Here is a 22092-nt window from a genome sequence, read left to right on the forward strand (position 1 = left end):
TCCCAGGAGTGGAGAACTGGGAAGCGGAATTTCTAAGTCATCAGACTTTTCATCCGGGGGATTGGGAGCTCCATCCGGAGGTGTTTGCGGCATTGATCCATCAATGGGGCACACCGGAATTGGATCTGATGGCATCTCGTCAGAATGCCAAACTTCCTTGTTACGGGTCCAGATCAAGGGATCCTCAAGCAGTACTGATAGATGCTCTAACAGTACCTTGGTCGTTCAACCTGGCTTATGTGTTTCCTCCTTTTCCTCTCCTACCTCGTCTGATTGCAAGAATCAAACAGGAGAGGGCTTCGGTAATCTTGATAGCGCCTGCGTGGCCACGCAGGACTTGGTATGCAGATCTGGTGGAAATGTCATCTCTGCCACCATGGAAACTGCCTCTGAGACAAGACCTTCTCATTCAAGGTCCGTTCCAACATCCAAATCTAATTTCTCTGCAACTGACTGCATGGAGATTGAACGCTTGATTTTATCTAAGCGGGGATTCTCTGAGTCGGTCATTGATACCTTGATTCAGGCTCGAAAGCCTGTCACTAGGAAAATTTACCATAAGTTATGGCGTAAATAACTTTATTGGTGCGAATCCAAGGGCTACTCATGGAGTAGGATCGGGATTCCTAGGATTTTGTCATTTCTCCAAGAATGATTGGAGAAGGTATTATCAGCTAGTTCCTTAAAGGGACAGATTTCTGCTTTGTCAATCTTACTACACAAGCGTCTGGCAGATGTCCCAGACGTTCAGTCGTTTTGTCAGGCTTTATTTAGAATCAAGCCTGTGTTTAAACCTGTTGCTCCGCCATGGAGTTTGAATTTAGTTCTAAATGTTCTTCAAGGGGTTCCGTTTGAACCCATGCATTCCATAGATATTAAACTTCTATCTTGGAAAGTTCTGTTTTTAGTTGCTATCTCTTCTGCTCGAAGAGTTTCTGAGCTTTCTGCGTTACAATGTGACTCGCCTTATCTTATATTCCATTCTGATAAGGTGGTTTTGCGTACTAAACCTGGATTCCTTCCTAAGGTTGTTTCAAATAAGAATATTAATCAGGAAATTGTTGTTCCTTCTCTATGTCCTAGTCCTTCTTCTAAGAAGGAGCGTCTGTTACATAACTTGGACGTAGTTCGTGCCTTGAAGTTTTACTTACAAGCGACCAAGGATTTCCGTCAAACAACTTCTCTATTTGTTGTCTATTCTGAAAAGCGTAGGGGTCAAAAAGCTACGGCTACCTCTCTTTCTTTTTGGCTGAAAAGCATCATCCGTTTGGTATACGAGACTGCTGGACAGCAGCCTCCTGAAAAAAATTACAGCTCATTCTACTAGAGTGGTGGCTTCCACATGGGCTTTTAAAACCGATGCTTCTGTTGAACAGATTTGTAAGGCTGCGACTTGGTCCTCCCTTCATACCTTTTGCAAATTTTCCAAATTTTATACTTTTGCTTCTTCTGAGGCTATTTTTGGGAGAAAAGTTCTTCAAGCAGTGGTGCCTTCTGTTTAGGTATCTGTCTTGTCCCTCCCGTTCATCCGAGTCCTGTAGCTTTGGTATTGTATCCCACAAGTAAAGGATGAATCCGTGGACTCATCGTATCTAGTAGAAGAAAAGGAAATTTATGCTTACCTGATAAATTGATTTCTTCTATGATAAGACGAGTCCACGGCCCTCCCTGTCAATTTAAGACAGATTTATTTTTGTGTTTAAAACTTCAGTCACCTCTGCACCTTTTAGTTTCTCCTTTTTCTTCCTATACCTTCGGTCGAATGACTGGGGGGTGGAGTCAAGGGAGGAACTATAGAGACACTGTGGTGCTCTTTGCCACTTCCTGTTAGCAGGAGGATAATATCCCACAAGTAAAGGATGAATCCGTGGACTCGTCGTATCGTAGAAGAAATCAATTTATCAGGTAAGCATAAATTTCCTTTTTCTGTTAATCCAATAAACCTCATTTCACTACTGAAATATTACTGTGTCCTTCAGTTATTTGATAGATCAAAGTGAAAGGGGTGCCTAAACTTTTGTATATGACTGTGTGTGTGTGTATGTATATATATATATATATATATATATATATATATAGTAAAAAATGTATAATAATAAGTAAAAAATATATAAATAATGTAAAAATTGGAAAAGGAGAGGTATAGATTAATTTATTTAGAAAAGGAAATTCAAGTCAAACTCCATGTTTAGACCCTGAGGGTGGAGAGTCTTGAAATTGAAAATAAACTTGGCTTCTTGCCTAAGAAATAGTTTGTTCATGTTTCCACCTCTTTTACTAAGTTGGATTTTTTTGATACCCCAGAATTTGAAATGATTTGTGTTTCCCTTATGAATTTCTGTGAAGTGTTTATATAGTATTGTGCCTGTTGCTTCATGTTCTTCTTGTAGGAGGTGCTCTCGGATTCTGTCTCTGAGAGGTCTGCTAGTTTGGCCGAAATATTGTTTTTGGTATGTTCTACTTTATCCATATTGTAGCCTTTTTCTCTAAATCTATCTGCTAGAATGTTTGACTGTGCTTCGAAATCTGTAATGTTGGAACATATTTTTTCCCATACGAAGAAATTGGCCTTTTGGTATGTTACTTTTCCATTTTTCTTAGTGACAGCTCTCATTATATATATAGTTGTTTGCATCGATAGTCTTAAAAAAATGTGCTAGTTTCGATGTTGTTATCTTTAACTTCAATTTTAATATCCAAGAAATGTATTTTTTTGGAACCATCATATCCTCCATAAATTTAAGTTAAAAGTTCTATCTCCCCTTTCCAAACTATAACAATATCGTCAATGTAGTGATGGTAGTGTACAAGGTTTGCCGCCCATGGTCCTCCCTCAATGAATTTTTTCTTGAAGTAGTCCATGAAAAGATTTGCTTAACTGGGGGAGACAAAGGCCCAGATCGGGCTGAAACGCGTTGCTCCGCCCACTTTTTTCCACTACTCAGGTGATCCTGATTCGAGACTACACGATTGATAAGGAGCGGTCCTGGTCTGTTTGCTACAAAGTATCTGCAATAAACCGCCAAGAGAAGGGAGATTGCAGTGACTATCTTTCAAGTGCCAAAGTAAAACAGCCTGAGACTACAGAGAACCGCTATGGTGTAAGTAATAAGTGAACACCATTTTTTGTGGCTCTCTTCCTGTCTTTTGATCTGGATTTCAATTTCGTTGCAGCTCCAGACGATTCCTATCTCCTGCTGATGTGGATTTCAAATTGATTCTTTCTGGGATCTTCGTTTTTTGCATCAATTTTCAGCAATTGTTTTTAGTTTATTTATTATATTGATTGTATAGGGAGACTTTGTTTTATTATTGCTACTACACTTGTAAACGCCTGATCAGCGTATATTTAGGTTATTACAATGTTTTTTTATTGTGTGTATGAATTGAATTGAATGTTTGCAATTGTCTTAATAAATTTGTATTTAATTTTTTATTTCATTTTCTCAGTGAGCCATTAATTCTATTTATATTTACACCTATATTAGGGCTGCCATTTATTTATTATAGATTTATATTTTTTCAAAGAGAGTTATATATTTTTTGAAAGAGAGCATTATATTGGTTAACCAAATTAAGCTGTGTTCAGCAGCGCCGGGGTTTTTATCAGTGGTGTCTTTTTGTCACCACTGTGTTTTGGTTTATAACTGGGGGAGAACCTTGTACCCATCGCTGTCCCTTTTACCTGAAGGAATATTTCCACATTGAACAAAAAACTGGAAGAAGCAGGGAGGCCTTTGAATGACAAAGCTACATATAAAAAATTAACAAGTAATTCTATTTCTGTTCACAAAGAAGCAAACACTACTGGTATTATCACAGACTCGGAATTACAATTTCTAAATATTACACAGCCTAGAACTCCAACATTTTATTTTTTACCTAAAATACATAAAAATTACAATAGACCACCAGGCCGCCCCATAATATCAGGGTCGGGCAATGAATCCATCACATCCAATCTATCTCAGTATGTTGACTATTTTTTGCAAAATTATGTAATACAATTACCATCATAGCTCAAAGATTCCACACAATTTCTAAACATTATTAATCAATTAACTTAGGAAGATAATTATATCTTAGTCACATGTGACGTCAGTTAACTTTATACCAACACTGCACATGATCTGGGACTTAAAGCCATAAAAAACTTTTTAGATAAAGATATAAATCTTCCGAAAGAACAAAATGCATTTCTTCTGATCTGCATCAAATTCATTCTCAAACATTATTATTATTATACTTTATTTATGAAGCGCCATCATATTCCGCAGCGCTGTCCATGGATACAGTTTATTTAAATAAAACAATAATATAAAACTTGTAAGAGACAGGACAAAATTTACAAACACATACAAGAGGAATTTAGGGCCCTATTCCCGTTGGGAACTTACAATCTAGAAGGGTAGGAGGTTGAGAAACAGGAGGTGAGGACTGCAAGATTGAATGAGGGAAATGTTGTTAGGTAAGATAAATATTATTGAGTTGGGTGGTAGGCTTCTCTGAACAGAAAAGTCTTCAGAGAGCATTTAAAGGAAGAAAGATTAGGGCAAAACCTGACAGCACGGGGGAAGAAACATAACAGTTGTTTGTTTAATGAGGAAATATTCCTTCAGGTAAAAGGGACAGCGATAGGTACAAGGTTCGCCCCCAGTTATGCAAATCTTTTGATGGGCTACTTCGAGAAAAATTTCATCAATGGAGGACCATGGGGGGGCAAACCTTGTACACTACCATCGCTACATTTACGATATTTTTATAATTTGGAAAGGGGAGATAGAAATCTTAACTCTATTTATGGAGGATATGAACACTAACAATGTAGGGCTAGATTTTACATATGAATATAGTTCCGTAGAAATAAATTTCTTGGATATTAAGATTGAAGTTAAAGATAACAACATCCAAACTAGCACATTTTTTAAGACTATCGATGGAAACAACTATATACATAATGTGAGCTACCACTTAGAAAAAATGGAAAAGTAACATACCAAAAGGCCAATTTCTCCGTATGGGAAAAAACTGATCCAACATGACAGATTTCGAAGCACAATCAAACATTCTAGCAGATAGATTTAGAGAAAAAGGCTACAATATGGATAAAGTAGAACATACCAAAAATGAAGTGAAACAAATAAATAAAGAAACTCTTTTACACTCTAAAACCAAAAAAACTCTGACCCTAGTAATGAAATAGACAGTCTCTTTATTCCTTTTATCACCAACTACAGCTCACAACATTTTGAAACTAAAAAAATACTTAAGAGACATTGGCATTACATAAAAAAGATCAAATTTTAGGAAACAAAGTAAAAAATAACACTTAGATAATTTTCAAAATAGCAAAAAACCTTCATTTTTTTTTATCCCCTAGTGAATATAAAAACAAGAATACCAAACAACCATTCAAAATAGATCTAAAAGGAGAAAAACTAGTAGGATTTTCCCAATGTAATACGTGCAAGGCATGCAAACATAGTACTAAATACAAAGTTATCAAATTGTCTAATACTGAACACTTAACAAAAATCAAGGAAATAATCAGTCAATGTACTGACAAGAATATAATTTATTGCACCCAATGTTCCTGTAATCTACAATATGTCGGCCAAACTAGCAGACCTCTCAGAGACAGAATCCGCGAGCACCTCCTACAAGTAGAACATGAAGCAACAGACACAATACTATATAAACACTTCACAGAAATTCATAAGGGAAACACAAATCATCAAAAAAAAACAACAACTCAGTAAAAGAGGTGGAAACATGAACAAACTATTTCTTAGGCAAGAAGCCAAGTTTATTTTCAATTTCAAGACTCTCCACCCTCAGGGTCTAAACATGGAGTTTGACTTGAATTTTCTTTTCTAAATAAATTAATCTATACCTCTCCTTTTCCCATTTTTTTTATATATTTTTTTTGCTATATATATATATATATATATATATATATATATATATATATATATATATATATATATATATATATATATATATATATATATATATATATATATATATATAATAAACCATTATTATAAATTGATATCAAATTATTATTTAAAAACTGTAAATTTCTATCCAATTATTATTTAATTTTTTTGTATTATTATTTCATTTTTTGTATTAAGATTCTTCTTTTAAATTCCCATCGTGCCCCTTTTTTCCTTTTTTTTTTTTCTCCTTTCACAATTGCGATTATAAGTTATATGTTCCAATTCTCTTTAACATTTGATATTACACTCTTAATTTATTCCTTTTCTCCTATTGGAAAATACACATGAACTATTTGTATCATTATCTTCTCAGATTTTTTTTTAACACTATTTCCCGATATGCCCTATACACACATTTTATATATATTTGTAGTAAGAGATTGGCAAGTCGAATGGCAATGGAATGCACTATTTTCGTTTTTATTCAAATTAGAAGTAACACTTAGTAAGGAAATCAACGTTTGTGCACAAGCTCCGACCTTTTTTACAACCCCATTATTTCACATTGCAAGATACCTTCTTAGAAACTTCATAATTGTTCTTCAACATAGTCCTTATCCTTTAAAGCACATTCTAGTATGATCCCTCTAAAACAGTTTAACTATGTCTTGACACTTTATATGCTATAATGACATCCTCATTTTTATTTATTATTTTTTAGATTATTGTTTATTTAAGGCATTTCATTTGACAGCTTTTTAGCACACACTGGCAACTCTATATGCCTTCTATATAACACTTCTGATACTTTTTTCTGTTACTTTTTAGTTGCACTTTATACTAACTAGTCTCCATGCCTGATTCCTTCCGTGATTGTGACCTTTCACCATCTATATGTTTTCGTTACTAATATTATATACGATATAGATGTTTATTCCCTGCAATATGTTATAACAAAACTAGATTAATTAAATAAAATTAGCCAAAACTTGGTTAACAACTATTTGTACTAGCAAATATTTGTTTTCACAATCATCTGTTAATCCTCCAACCAAGAAAGCCCATTGGAGATTATAGTTTATTGCCCAACCAATGAATAACACCTACAGAGGTTTCAAAATGTATTTAAAGGACTCTTTAACATGCTGTGAGTAACGTGATAAAGGCCCTACCAGCTGAAATGCGTAGATCTCTCACAGTCCTGTCAATTTTACAGCTGAAAGAACTCTCTCTCTCCCCATTATAAATATCCAAGTGGGGTGTTTACTACTTTGGGACTTACTGCTGTTAATTGACCATCTGTTCCTTTGTTTTCTAATACCTTAAAAACGTCCAGCAGAGCGACCCACATAGGCATTTACCTAGTGGGAACACTATCGCTGTGGAGCTGCAATATTGGTATTTCACTTGTTTGGCAGAGTGGTCCCTTCTAAACAGATTACACGTTATTTGGGAACCTAACCACTGAGGAGCCGACCGGAAATCATCCTCTCTGATACAGAGATTATTTTCATCAACGTTCCAGTACAGAATAATCAGCAGCCGTAAAATGGCACATTACGCTGTGTGAACGGAGTTCCATTTCATCCCTACAGACCATTCGGTCAATAAACAACACACATTAGATTGCAAGCCGATTACCTGGTAACAGTGAATCACAAGACTTTTTAATAAACAGGACCTGTTTAGACTGTCCTCACTACTGAGCCTTCTGTTGTGAATATTATTAGAGGGCCCTCCGTTGTTTCATATATTGTTACATATATGATTATTCTCTGAGTCATTGACCCAATCACTGCAGTGCTATTTTTTCCTTTTTTACGGTACCGTTATAATTTTTTAAAACCTAGTTGTTATTTTATCCCAGCTCTGATTAGAGCACACAGCTCAAATTTGAGCGTACTATTTTAACTTATATATATTTTACCCAATTATACATTGTTATTAACATATATTTTTAACTGAGATTGGTGCTGTATACTGTTGTTTTACAATTTGTATGACTTTTGAATAAATTAGTTAATAATATAACATACATTTACGTGTCCTCCTTTTTACATCTCAGTTTAGCTTGATAACTATCTCTTTGGTTATCGTATCGCTCTCCTATATTGTTTTGTTGTTCCTTGTTCCCTATACAGACTCGAGGAGGTTCTGTATGCTTTAGAAGTAGCTTTCTTGAGATTTAGGATTGATATTTCTCTATACTTGTCTATTGTTAACCGTTCAGGAAAGTCACAATGAAAGGCGTTGATCAGGCAGTCATAATTGGAGTTAGCATCAGCAATGTGGGTGGAACTAAATAGTACTACTGTATGATCGTACTTGCCATTGCCCAGTCCTTTCACTGTGCATACTCTTTATCACTGAGATTAGTGCATCCTGTTCTTGTCACTGTGTGAGAATGACTACAGCCTGTGTAATCAGCAGGATAGAGAATGTATTGTGTATCAGAAAAGCTAACAAGTCTGTTGTACCTCACCACCTCCAACTGCCATCGAAATTGCCACTTAATCGTTATTTGAAGTTATAAAAATTGCAAGGGAGGGAGCATGCAAAGCTGCTAAGAATATGTAGGGGTGGCCATGGCCCTCAAGTCTCCTGTAAGGATGCTATTGGCTTAAATCTCCCCTTCCCCTGTTTGTACATTAAGAGGAGTAGGCAAGTTCAAGTAGGGTCTCTCTGTCTACCTATCTACAGCACTGTTTAGAGAAGTACATAGAGAATGCACTGAGGAAAAGCATCAGACAGAAGCAAGCAACCCTTGCAACCTGAATACACTAAATGCATCCTTGCATTAAAGGACCACTAAATACAGTAGATTTGCAAAATCAACAAATGCATGATAAAATGACAATGGAATAGCATTTAGTTTGAGCTTCCAAAGAGTAATATATTTCCTTTTTAATACAGGGAGAGTCCACAGCTGCATTAATTACTTGTGGGAATACTGAACCTGGCCACCAGGAGGAGGCAAAGACACCCCAGCCAAAGGCTTAAATACCTCCCCCACCTCCCTCATCCCCCAGTCATTCTTTGCCTTTTGTCACAGAGGGGTGGCAGAGAAGTGTCAGAAGATTTCGGAGTAGTTCCTTAGGAAGGGTATCTACCCTTCGAGATGGGACTGGAGTTTTAAGTAGTCTTGTCAGCCTCTCAGTGAGAGCATTGATGAAAGTTAGAGTCTGGAGATGCAGGGAGAGTCTTTCTGTGAAACCATCCAGACTCATATTAACAGCTCCTAAGCAATCAGCTTTGACGAGTTTCGCTGCCTGCTTTTCTTCACTCAAGTCCATGCCAGAAGCAACGCTACAGTCTTTCAAACTTGAAGGACAGTGTTTTCTGTTTCACGGAATAGATTCCGGTTAGATCATTTAATTATTTTATACATATGTTAACGACAGAAGACAGGGTCACAGTGGGACTCCTATTATCTTTATGGAATAAAGGGTTAATATCCCCTGAGGGCGATTATTGAACAGTGGGGTTTTTAATCATATTTGTTATGTGATTTCGGCTGCTTTATAGGAGACGTTTGGGCTCATAGGCTGATACGGAACGTACAGGTTATTTTTTACTTTATTATTCATATTTGTGAACTGCGCAGTTTTCTTAAGCTGGTGTGCTTTTTCCTTAGTAGGGGCGGTCCTGCATGATGCACCGTGTGACCGGGAATGATCAGGTTTTTTCCATTTCCTATTCCTGATGGAGTGTGCGAGAAGCGAGTTTCTCTATCTGTCTGGGTCATAGGAGGTGGTGAGTGCCCCAGCCATTGGGGGTATAAGGTGCCAGTTGTTTTTTCTATAATTTAAATTAGATGAGTTATGGAGGATTCTGATAATTTAGAGGGGGATCCCGCTAATACAGAATTTGATACCTGTGTATATTGTGAGGAGGTCCAGGTTGTCCAGCTCTCTCAATTATGTTCCGTATGCTGCATCAGGGTGTTCTCATCAACCAATGTTGAGATGTTAGAGACCACTGAGCCGTCCACCTCTGAGGATTCCTCGTCTCGTGAGGTGTGTTCCCTAGAATCTTCTGTTCCTACACATGCAGTTTCCCCAGGTACCGCTGCTCCTTTGCCTAAAGGGGACTTTTTTCCACCAGAGGTTCTGCTTGGCCATCTCTACAGCCTTAGCGATTTTGCCTCTTCCTGCTACGTGCAAGCGAGGGGTTAATCCATGCACTCCTGTCCAGGGATCGTCGTGTAAATTGATGATTGTATCCGATCAGTCTTCTGGGGATGCGGTTCCCTCTGAGGCTTCAGACGTAGGACCTCCAGGGTCGGAGTTTACTGATTTGATTCCTCCGACTGAAGAGGATTTAGCATTTAGTTTTAGAATGGCACGCCTGCGCTTGCTTCTGAGAGAATTTTTGACGATGTTAGAGATTCCTAGTACTAATCTGTGCTTTTGAAAATGAATGTGCGCCGATACCTTTTTGTTTGTGTAATTACTGGGTCATATTGGCAGCACTCCCAAAGATGTGTATTTAAACTTTTTGTAAGGTATGCTAAAAAAAACAAATTTTGTATCTGTATTTAAAAATTATCAGGGAGACTGACCATCTCCCATTGGTTTAAGCACCCCACCCAAGCTCAGGTGTGCTCATGAGTTTAATGGAGTTGTGAATATTAAGCTAGGGAGTCTCATTCTATTATGAAGAGTTAAAGCAGGAATGATTCAGCCCTCTGTGGCAAAAGGACTGTAGTGTTAGGACTAGTCTATATTGGGGCACCTTGTAAGTGTTGACTGGCTAAGCAAAATATGGCCATATTGTGTGACTAAGATCCCAATTTTATTTAAAAAGAATAGTTGTCTCTTGATGTTGTTTGCAGGCATTTTTTTGCAGCAGTTCAAAAAATATGTTGTGCTTTTGAAAATGGATGTACGCCGATACCGTTTTGTGTATATATATATATATATATATATATATATATATATATATATATATATATATATATAATTTTATTTTTTTTCAGAATCCCAGTTCTGAGCTCTATAGGGGGGTTTGTGTCGTATGACAGGCAGGACCTGTGTTTGCACATTCCTTCTTGGCTATTACTTTTGTGCGCTTGCCTATTTTCTTTTTCTATTCCGTTTCAGGATAGTTTTTCATTTAGAACTCTTGGTTGTTGTAAAAAAATCTTTTTAAAAAGACGTTTCGCCATATGGGATATTAGATACTGACGACTTCAGTTGTCGCAATGTCTGGAGACTTCCAGTGGAAGCGTTTTGGTCTTAGTCGAGGTGATGGTTCCCTCAATATTTTGCAAGACAGATATAAGACATGGAGCTTATTCTTCTTTATTTGGATTATTTTCAGCCTTCTAGCATAAGCTGGAACTTCAGAATTTTCTGTTTAGTACTTGAGTTGCTCTGGCAGATAAGTCTGCTCTTTCCTTCGACTCGAGAGAAGGAGTTATTTCTAGCTATTCCAGTTCAGGGCAGGTCCAGCTATCCTATATGACAAGGAGGACCTGGTTTAGGTATTATCTTGGATGGGCGCTTGATTCTGGATCATACCGGATCCAGGAGTCCTAGAGACCGGAGCTAGGCTTCACATCCTGCTTTTCTGGGCAGTTTTCTTTGACAGAGAAGACTTTCAGGAGACTTTTGGAGTCATTGTCCCGGTACCTATCGCAGTGTGAGAATATTTTCATTCCACTGTTGTTTCAGGGTCCAATAGGGAGTGGTTTCCCATCCTATTTGGATTCTATGGTACTCAAGCAGAGCTTATTATGTCTCCTTCTTGAGAGAGAATATATGTTTCCCTCTACCTTTTTGTTCTGGAACTCTGCAGGATCACTGTCGAGAAGGATATCTTTACTTTTTCATTCCTTTTGGGTAAGATCCGGTACTTATGAACCGTCTCTTCCAGTAAACCTCATTTCTGATCCTAGGTTTTTTTTGGGGGATCTGGGGTTTAATTTGGCAGTATCCTGATTCCAGATTTATCAGTAGCTCCCTGGTCTTGGCGATCTTTGGTTTACTTACCAACATCTGTTAGAAGATTTTTAGGAATTTTCCTCTGTCTTCTCCGATCCTCACAGATGGATCTAGACCAGAGTTCTCTGGTGTAGGCGCCAGGGGGATCCCTGGAAGCTAAAATTGTTTTTTAATGGGGTCCTTCTTGGGTTCTTTCCTTGACAGGTCTCATCTCAGCCGAGACCCGAGACATCGGCATGGCGCTGTTTGTATCTGTCTAATCAGATTTACCTGGAATACCGGTTGGGAGAATCGATCTCCAGTGTTCTGGAATGCTCTGTTGTGGCTTAGTGGCTAGCTCACTGGGCTTGCAAACTGAAGGTCCAGGGTTCAGATCCACCTTCGGGTGCTGGTTGTTCACTTTTATCCAGATTTCCCTGTCCTGAGGGACATTTCTCTTAGCTCTCTCGGGGCGGTTTTGACTTAAGTCGTTAGCCTGTCAGTTTAAGGAGAGCGTGTCCTATGAGGAACCAGGGATTCAGGAGATTCCCTCCCGATTATTCGTATGGCTCCTCAGGCAAGTTTTTTAAGCTTTTTGCTATGAGGGTTTGGTCCTCTGGGTTCGTCCCAGTGTATGGATTCCAGTCAGCCTTTCTTCTTTCAGGGGCTTAGATCTCTTTCTGAGAGAGAGAGATATATTCTCCAGTGTAGAGGGTAGTAATTCGAGATTGGTGGTGGGCTAAGACCCACTACTACTCGTTGTCAGCAATCCACTCTCGGAGTGTGATCTTCAGGGACGGATGTTCCCTACTATCTTTCCCTTGATCTGGGGATAAGGTCTCTATCCGAATGTTTTCAAGTGTTGGTATCTGTATGGGGACGCCAATCGAGAATCTCAGGATGTCTGTACCTATCCCAGGTTACCCATTAATGGGTCGGGGTTCAGGGATCCTCAGACAGAGCCACTGGATTCTTAGTGGTACTTTGGAGGTCCATTACAACCTTTTTTCTTCTTCTGCCATATCACTCTTTTTCGAGTGATGGCTCGTACCTAGCAGGCACAGGCGTCAGTGAGACTGATTGCTCTGTTTGTGTCCGTAAGATCGTATTGCGATGTAGGAGGCTTCGCCTTCATGGGGGTTACCTTGTTGCAAGGATCTGCTGGGTCAAGGCCCCTTTGCGTCGTCAAATCTTGTTCTTTTGAGACGGACTGCGAGAGGTCGCTTGGTCTTAGTCGAGAGAGGGTTTTTTTCTGAGAGGTTACGGTCCTCTCCTTCAGCGTGTAGCTAGTTCCTTGTCCTCTCTCATAGGTGTGGAGGACCCCCTTTGTCGGGAAGAGCAAGATTCGTCCTGGCACTCTATCTGACCTATTTTTCCTCCACGACGATCTGGAGAAGGGCCTTCCTAGCTAGTTAATTGTTTGGACAGTTTCTGGGCCCTGTTTGTTCCTTCTGCTCTAGAGGCTCATTAATCTTCCAGGCGTTCAGTTTTTTTGCTAGGGCTCTCACTGCGTTCAGGCCGGTGAATCAATATGATGCTCCTTCTTGGAGCTTAGATCTTATTTTTATCGGGTTGCATGGGGTTACTTTTGTACTTGTGCAGGAGGTGGTCTTTAAATTTTATCTTCAATGATCTGCTCTGTCTGTAGATTGCTTCTATGTGCATAGTCTCTGTGTTGCAACTTTGCAATACGTAATCCTTATTGGGGTTTTCTCTCTAATAAGGCTGGTCTACGAGCCTAGTTAGGTTTTTTTCCTAGGGTTGTGTCTATTTGGGACTTCAATCGAGAGATCTCTATGGATCTGATTGTTGAGCGGCTGTTTGGGACTCCTTGCATTCTTTTTTCCAAAGAATTTTTACCTTTTCTTTTGCTTCTGTTGAAGCAGCCTTCAGGAGAATTGTTTTTTGCCCTCAGATGGGGGCCGTCTTTCTTTTTTTGCCCTCCCATTAGCAATCAGTGTCCTCTATAGCTTGGGTATATTTCCCACAAGTAATGAATGCAGCTGTGGACTCTCCCTGTATTAAGAAGGAAAACATAAATTATGCTTACCAGATAATTTCCTTTCCTTCGGTACAGGGAGAGTCCACAGCTCCCGCCCGTGTTCTCCGGTGGGTGGCCCTACATTTTATCTTGTTCTTCTGACACCTTTTTCACCCTATTTCTCCTACTTTTCCTTGTTCCCTCGGCAGAATAACTGGGGGATGAGGGAAGTGGGGGAGGTATTTAAGCCTTTAGCTTGGGTGTCTTTGCCTCCTCCTGGTGGCCAGGTTCAGTATCCCCACAAGTAAGGAATGCAGCTGTGGACTCTCCCTGTACAGATGGAAAGGAAATTATCTGGTAAGCATAATTTATGATTTTTGTCTGACAAATTTCAAAGTTATATCTATTTCCACTCCTCCTGTATCATGTGACAGCCATCATCCAATCACAAATGCATATGTTCTGTGCACTCTTGCACATGCACAGTGGGAGCTGGTGACTCAAAAAGTGTAAATATACAAATGTATAATTATATACAGTATGTAAATGTGCACAATGTTTACAATTGCATGCTCTATCTGAATCATGAAAGCTTCATTTTGACTTGAGTGTCCCTTTTAAGGACCTAGCACCATCTATCTGTTCATGTCTATGTAAACTTACCACAAATGTAAAGTTAAGGAAACTGTATAAACTAAAAAATATATATTTTCTTGTGAACACATTTTGTAATAAATGGCTTTATATAATAGTTGCTTTTTGTCTGTTCTATATTAAGGACCATAAAAAGTCTATTTGTAATATGTTAATACTGTGTTTTGTTTTCTTTAGATGCACGTTCCAAGCGAGAGTACAATGAGGGTCACATTATAACTGCAAAATGGATAAAGCAGGTAAAATACATAAGCAACAATGCAGATGAGGATTCTTAAAGGGCCATGATACCCAAATGTTGAAACAATTGAAAGTGATGCAGCATAGCTGTAAAAAGCTGACTAGAAAATATCACTTGAACATCTCTATGTAAAACAGAAAGATATTTTACCTCAAAATGTCTTAAGTATTCACATCCCATTGCGAAGGACTTTAAGCAGCAAATCAGTATGTCTGTCCCGGAACAGCCAAGGGAGTGAGCCTTGTGCACACTCATGTTATTTCCCTATTCAGTTTAAGGAAGTTTACTATGAAAGCTCATGAGAGTTAAAGGGACAGTACACTGTAAAATTGTTTTTCCATAAATGTATTTTAAATGACTTGTTATACCAACTGCAGAGTATAAAATATTTGAGAAATTGCATTTTCAGGTTTATTTGTGTATCTGAAGTAGCTGGTTTTGTGCTTTGAAACCACAGCCTATTACAATGGGTTGAGCTTCAGGTAATATCAGATCTCATTATGTTATCACTTTCATGTACACAGACTTGCTTCCTTATCTTATATTTGTCTGGAACACCAAAGCTCAATACATAGAGAGAACAATGGAAAATTATCATTTTATTACTTAACTATCATGCCCCCACTGAGGGTGTAATCTCTTCTGCTGGCTGTGTTTACTTAGGCTTGTCAATAGCATATACGCCAGTATCAAAACTTTCAGTATAGGTTGGGAAACCACAAGCTAAATCAGCTATTTCAAATGCTGAAATATGAGTAAAGGAGCTACTTGCAACCAATTTAATACACTCTATCAGGTAAAAAGGATCATTGGGAATAATTTAAAGGGGAGAAAGTTTTTGGGTGAACTGTCCCTTTAAGTGAAATCTCATGAGATCACAGTAAAAGAGTTCATGACCTCAACACTATTGATTCTGATTGGCTGCAGTTAATTTCTTCATTTTTTTTATTTTTTTTTACCTGCAGCTGGGCAGTAACTGAAGTATAACTTTTTATACAGAACTTACTCTGCTGAGCTAAGGAGATTGTGAGGTAAAATATCTTCCTTTTTTACATAGAGATGCTCAGGTGATATTTTCTTGTCAGCTTTTTACAGTTATACTGCATCAATTTCAAGTGATTTAGCATATGAGTATTATGTCCCTTTAATGAAGTTTGTTTTAATCAGGGTGGACTGGAAATAAATAGCAGCCCTGGAAAAATTACAGACCAGCCCTGTTAGCGCTGCGGAATAAAATAGGCAGCAGAGTTACACACAACGTGACCCTTGTTTACACAAAACAATATTATCTGATGACTTGGAGTGTGCACAGGGGCTGTGCAGGCAGCTTTTACTTCTGGCTGTCATGTGCTTCAGAGGATTTCGCCCCATCCTCTCTCCTCATGTACAGTGTGTGCTGCATAGGGCTCTTTAACTGCAGCAAGCCCCTGATTCTACCTGGGTGATTGAGCAGTTGCAGAGCAAGTGACTGCACAGTGCACACAACACCTTAAACTACCTACTAGCTAGGTACTGCGGCCCACTGTGTCTCGATAGGCCAATCTGGCCCTGGCTTTAATCACTACACTGTTAGAGGTATCATATAAAACAATGTCTGATGTTTATAAGCTATTAAATAATCTTGACCTAGTATTGATACAAGTTGAGCTTTGGTCAGTAAATATGAATGGTCCATGTGATTAACTCCAACAAAACCCATTACTAAAAAGTGCAATACCAAAAATAATAGTATTTCATGCCACTAGTGGTGGAGTAAATTCCACCTAGGTGTGAGTCAGATTATGCACACAAAAAAAAACTACACAAAAAAAAACTAATCTTCATTATTAGCTAATTTCCAAGCCCTCAAATTCCCTTTGGACTTCAATATATTTTTGTCTATTCTTGTAAAAATAAGAACAAGAATTCTTGTAAAAATAAGAAGAAATCTGCTGTTCTTTGATTCATCCTTCAAAAAATACCCCTTCAATCCTGATTATGATCTGAATCTTGAATTAAATATGTCCCTTGGGCCAGTACTTTAAATAAGTCAGTCACAAATTCTTGTATGTGTCTTATATGGATGATTCACCTATTCCTTATTCAGTCTTCTTTGTCTATGAACTTGTTCTCCAGTAGATCTGTGCTTGAACAATAACTGGGACCACAAGGTTGCTGTAGCAAAAGCAAAGTAAATAATAATTCCCAACTGCACTTAAAGTGACACTGTACTAGTTTAAATATGTTTTGATTTTTTTTTGCTTGTAAATAATGAGAGATAGAATCAGTTTAAATGTAACTTGAAAGTCTATCTGTTGTGTATTTCCTGTAATGCTCTTTGGCTGGTACTTCCTGCTAAGGCAGATTTAGCATGAAGTATTCAGCTGACACAGGTGTATTAGTTTCAAGTTAAAGGGACAGTAAAGTGAAAATTAAGCTTTCACGATTCAGATAGGGCATGCAATTTTAAACAACTTTCTAATTTACTTTTATCCATAAATTATTTTTGTTCTCTTGGTTTTCTTTATTGAAAGCTAAACCTAGATAGACTGACTTATAAAACCTTGAAGCCCACCTCTTATCTCAGTAAATGTTACAGTTTTTCACAGTTAGACATTACTAGTTCACATGTGCCATATTGATAACATTGTGCTCAGGTTAGGCAGGAGCCAGCACTGATTGACTAAAATTCATGTTTTAAATAGCACTGAGATAAGGGGGCAGTCTGCAGAGGCTTAGATACACGGTAGGCACAGAGGCAAAAAGTATATTAAAGGGACAGTCAAGTCCAAAAAAACCTTTCATGATTTAAATAGGGCATGCAATTTTAAACAACTTCCCAATTTACTTTTATCACCAATTTTGCTTTGTTCTCTTGGTATTCTTAGTTGAAAGCTAAACCTAGGAGGTTCATATGCTAATTTCTTAGACCTTGAAGACTGCCTCTAATCTGAATACATTTTGACCACTAGAGGGCATTAGTTCACATGTTTCATATAGATAACATTGAGCTCATGCACGTAAAGTGACCTAGGAGTGAGCACTGATTGGCTAAACTGCATGTCTGTCAAAAGAACTGAAATAAGGGGGCAGTCAGCAGAGGCTTAGATACAAGGTAATCACAGAGGTAAAACGTGTATTATCATAACTGTGTTGGATATGCAAAACTGGGGAATGGGTAATAAAGGGATTATCTTTCTTTTTAAACAACAAAAATACTGGTGTTGACTGTCCCTTTAATATAACAGAGTTGGATATGCAAAACTGGGGAATGGGTAATAAAGGGATTATCTATCTTTTTAAGTAATACAAATGTTAAAGTAGACTGTCCCTTTAAAGAGACAGTTTACTGTAAAATTGTTTTCCCTGAATGTGTATACCAGCTGCAGCAAATAAAATTTATGTGAAATAGCTCATTTATGTTTCTTTTTGCAAAATAAATAGCTGGATTTGCTCTTTGAAACCACAGCCCATCAAAACAGGCTTACCTTGCTGACAGATCAGATCTGGTTATCTTATCACTTAAATGCTTCCCTTTCGTATCTCTATCTCTGTACAATACTTAGAAAGAACAATTGAAAATTAACATTTTAGAGCTTTATCTCTTACACCTCCCACTGTGAGTGTAATTTAATCTGCTGGCTGTGTTAACAAAGTTTGTCAATAGCCTATACCTAGGTATATACACTTTCAGTATAAGTAGGGATACTACAGCCTAAATCAGCTATTTCAAATGCCAAAATAAAGGTAAAGGAGCTATTTGTCAACAATTTAATACACTCCAGCAGGTAAATGGATCATTGTGAACAACGTTTTTGGGTACACTGTCCTTTTATGGTACCATGTTTAAATTCTGCTGCATCAAATGAATGATAGAAAACATTTGAGTATCTTTTCCCTTTAACTGGTATTGACAGTTACTTAGTATTTTCTTTTTTTCAATGTATTTTCTTGCTTTCTACAGAAAGATGGAAAATACCTGTTGCCAGAGTCTATAGAGCTTGACTGCTTTAAGTTCTGTGTGGTGTATGATGGAAATACAAGTTCAATAGGAGGAGATGGTAAGTGAATAATAATTTGTTGTGTTACATTATGTATTGAGCCAGGGATGTGATGGGGGACTTTTTAGACTTGTGTGTACAGAGTTGAAAGGTAAAACATTAGATAAACATTTTTCGTCATATGAAGGCCCAAGTATTTTTCAAATATCATTGAGCTTTACCGTACAGTTATATTTAAAGGAACATAAAACCCAAAATGTTTCTTTCATGATTCAGATAGATAATACAATTTTAAAAAAGCTTGCAATTTATTTCTATTATGAAATTAGCTTCTTATTCTTTGTTGAAGAGATATCTAGATAGAAGTGTGTACTGTCTGGAGCACTATATGACAGGAAATAGTGCTGCCAACTAGTGCTCTGCTAATGTATAACATTGTTGAAAAACTGCAGACATGTGCACGCTTTTGAAGTTACCTTCCTGCTTTTTCAACAAAGGATAACAACATTTGGTAATAGATGTAAATTAGAAAGTTGTTTTCAAATTGTATAGTCTATCTGAAAAAAATGGGGTTTTATGTCCCTTTAATGGGCCTGAAATGAGTTACATTGCTGCAATCAGTTTGGGCAAGAGACTATATCATGACATGAAGGTCTTATTTGAGATGCACACTTGTGTAGAATTTTTTTATGTGTTTTATAACGAATTTAAAACAAATTATTAATAGATTTTGTCTAAATTAGGATTTAGATTAACCATTTACATAAATCTTTTTTATTTGGTTTTAAACTGTGTTTCCACTTTTCCTGTACAAATATATTGTTAGCATCTGCATACTTTCCTGAGAAAGAACTTTGAACCCTCATTGATTTGCAGCTGAATGCTAATTTATTTATTAGGCCATAACGTTTGATTCAATTACTCAGATTGCAGATTTAATCTTGTGTAAGATTTTTAAAGTGAAGGTCAATTTTTGCATATTGCAATACACCATTATAAAGCTTATTATCCAAATATTACAGTCGCTAAGTTTATATTTGTATAGAACTCTTATTTTTCAACCAAAATATATATAGAAAATACCTCCGTTATTCTATCTGCTCCGCCCCTACAACACTTCCTTATTTATCTGTTGTGACGTCGCTGTAGTTCCTACAAACGGACTACGCTCGTGCACAACAGTATCTTCTAAATGCGCATGCGTGTCATACCCGTACCCTCAGTAGTTACTTTTAAATATTAGACCGCAATAGCTGCTGCAAGCATCTTAATCATTCTTACCCTTTTTGAATAAAGCTTGCCTCTGCTGCGATCGGGCGTAGTAACTGATACAATGGCTCGATTGATTCTGAGAAGGGAGAACGCATGCGCGTTTCGTGAACGAGCTGGACGACGATGGCGTTTTTTTTTAACGCATGCGCAGAACTTTGTAGTGACGCTAGAGAAAAGGGGCTGGACGCCACGGGGTTAGACGATATATTGGCTAACAGAAATGTCAATCAATATAGGGAGTATGGCGGGCGGGTAATAAGATGAAAACGGAGGTGAAATAAAAGTTGAAAAATAGTAATGAGAACAATATTTACAATGAAATTGATGAATGAACATAATACTTAATTTTAGTCTGCTATTGAAAAATGTTAAGCAATGCGCCAGACTTGACCTTCACTTTAATGCTAACAATGATGTCAGCGAGAGTTTTCTTTGATAAAATGTCTGTAACCTTAATGGCAAATAATACTGCAAAAGTAAAATGTTCTAATGTGCAAATTTGTTAAACACATAGTTAAAGTCCACTCTGTAGCAGCAATATACTTCCGCTCCTGAGCTTGACATGGCCAGGTACAGCATATGTACGTAGCCACCAATCACTAGCCTGAGTCCAGTTCAGGAACAGAAGTCTTTTGCCACTCCCAAGTCGACTTTCACTATGAGAACCATGTACGAAGCAGCATAAGCAGGTTCGCACATTCGAGCCTTCTTCCCACAGTGTAAGAAGAAGCGCTCGCTCTGGGTAATTGACAGTCGCTTCTCTCATGCGAGAGAAGGGCGGGCGTTACACACTCATTGGAGTGTGTAATGATGCATAGAGGCCAGCAGATGAACAGATCCGCTGCCTGTATGCAGCAAAGGCGTGTGGACAACTTCTCAAGTTGAGAAGCTAGTCTGCACGCCAGTTAATACATGGGACTCTGTGTTTAATGCCTATACAAAATTAATTATTCCAGCTCACAAAATTTTAGAATATAATGCAGTCTATTGATGGGGAGTTAATATAGGAATTTCCACACTTTTTAGCATCAGGAAATTTTTACTCTAGTTGAAATGTAATTTATACATATAGGGCTAGATTACGAGTGGAGCGCAAATTATTACAAGTAAAGCGCAATGTGAACGCGACCTCGCTTTAGCATTGCAGGGAAGCTTTGCGCTCGTTCTGATGCCGATAGACACGACAAAGAACATAACGCAGGGGCTAAGTTACCACAGGGTTGGGCAGCATATTTAAAATATATATGTTAATGAATATATACATATATATTTATGTGTTTTTTATGTGCATGTACACACACACACACACACACACATATATATATATATATATATATATATATATATATATATATATATATATATATATATATACATACATATATATTTATAGAGAAAACACAGTCCACATAGACCGCAATGTAAAGGCACTTTTCAGTGCCGTTTTTTTTTCTCTAACACCTCACATCCCCTCAGTTTAACCCCTTATATCTGCTTTGTGCAGTTATTTTTTTTAAAACAAAAAATGGTCATAACCTCTGGTTAATTGCACTTAATTGCTCAATTGCTACAGGGAACTTGCGGTACCATTAACCAGCCACTTGTAATGGCTGGTTATTTAACGTGTGCCCGTAAACTGGCAAGATTGCCCCTTTACAGGCGCACATTAAATTAGCGCTCCACTTGTAATCTAGACCATAATGTACAATATGACATTGTATTTTAGTAAGATCACATTTGCCCTTTAAAATATCATAATTCTCTTCTGATCTGCCAAAAGCATATGGGTGCAGGGCTCAGCAATAATTGTAAAAATTATATATCTTTATAAATATATATATATGAAAAGATTAATCCCAAGACATTATGCCTTGCAACCTTTTGGGTTGTTTATGTTTATTTCACAGTGTTTGTGTTGCCTCACTAGGTCCAGCTATATTATGTGCCATGGTTATGGCTCAGGTTTGTCATTACCCAGTCCTGGTGCTACAAGGTGGCTATGAGATGTTTTCAGCTTGTTACCACTTCTTCAGGAGTCAGAAGGTATTTTGGATGCCGCAGGTAACCTGTCACTCAATACGAGTTATCTATTAACTGG

General features: G+C 37.7%; 1 protein-coding gene across 1 annotated transcript in view; it reads left to right on the forward strand.

Annotated features, from left to right (window-relative positions):
* The window catches only part of STYXL1 (serine/threonine/tyrosine interacting like 1), a 206971-nt gene that overhangs the window by 29201 nt on the left and 155678 nt on the right, over positions 1-22092 (forward strand). Inside the window, exons 3-5 of the mRNA XM_053707418.1 lie at positions 14679-14740; positions 18686-18782; positions 21922-22055. Of these exons, the coding sequence (XP_053563393.1) occupies positions 14679-14740; positions 18686-18782; positions 21922-22055 (293 nt within the window). The remainder of the gene's footprint in view (positions 1-14678; positions 14741-18685; positions 18783-21921; positions 22056-22092) is intronic.

The sequence above is a fragment of the Bombina bombina genome, chromosome 3 (assembly GCF_027579735.1).
Source record: "Bombina bombina isolate aBomBom1 chromosome 3, aBomBom1.pri, whole genome shotgun sequence".
NCBI classification, from domain to species: Eukaryota; Metazoa; Chordata; class Amphibia; order Anura; family Bombinatoridae; genus Bombina; species Bombina bombina.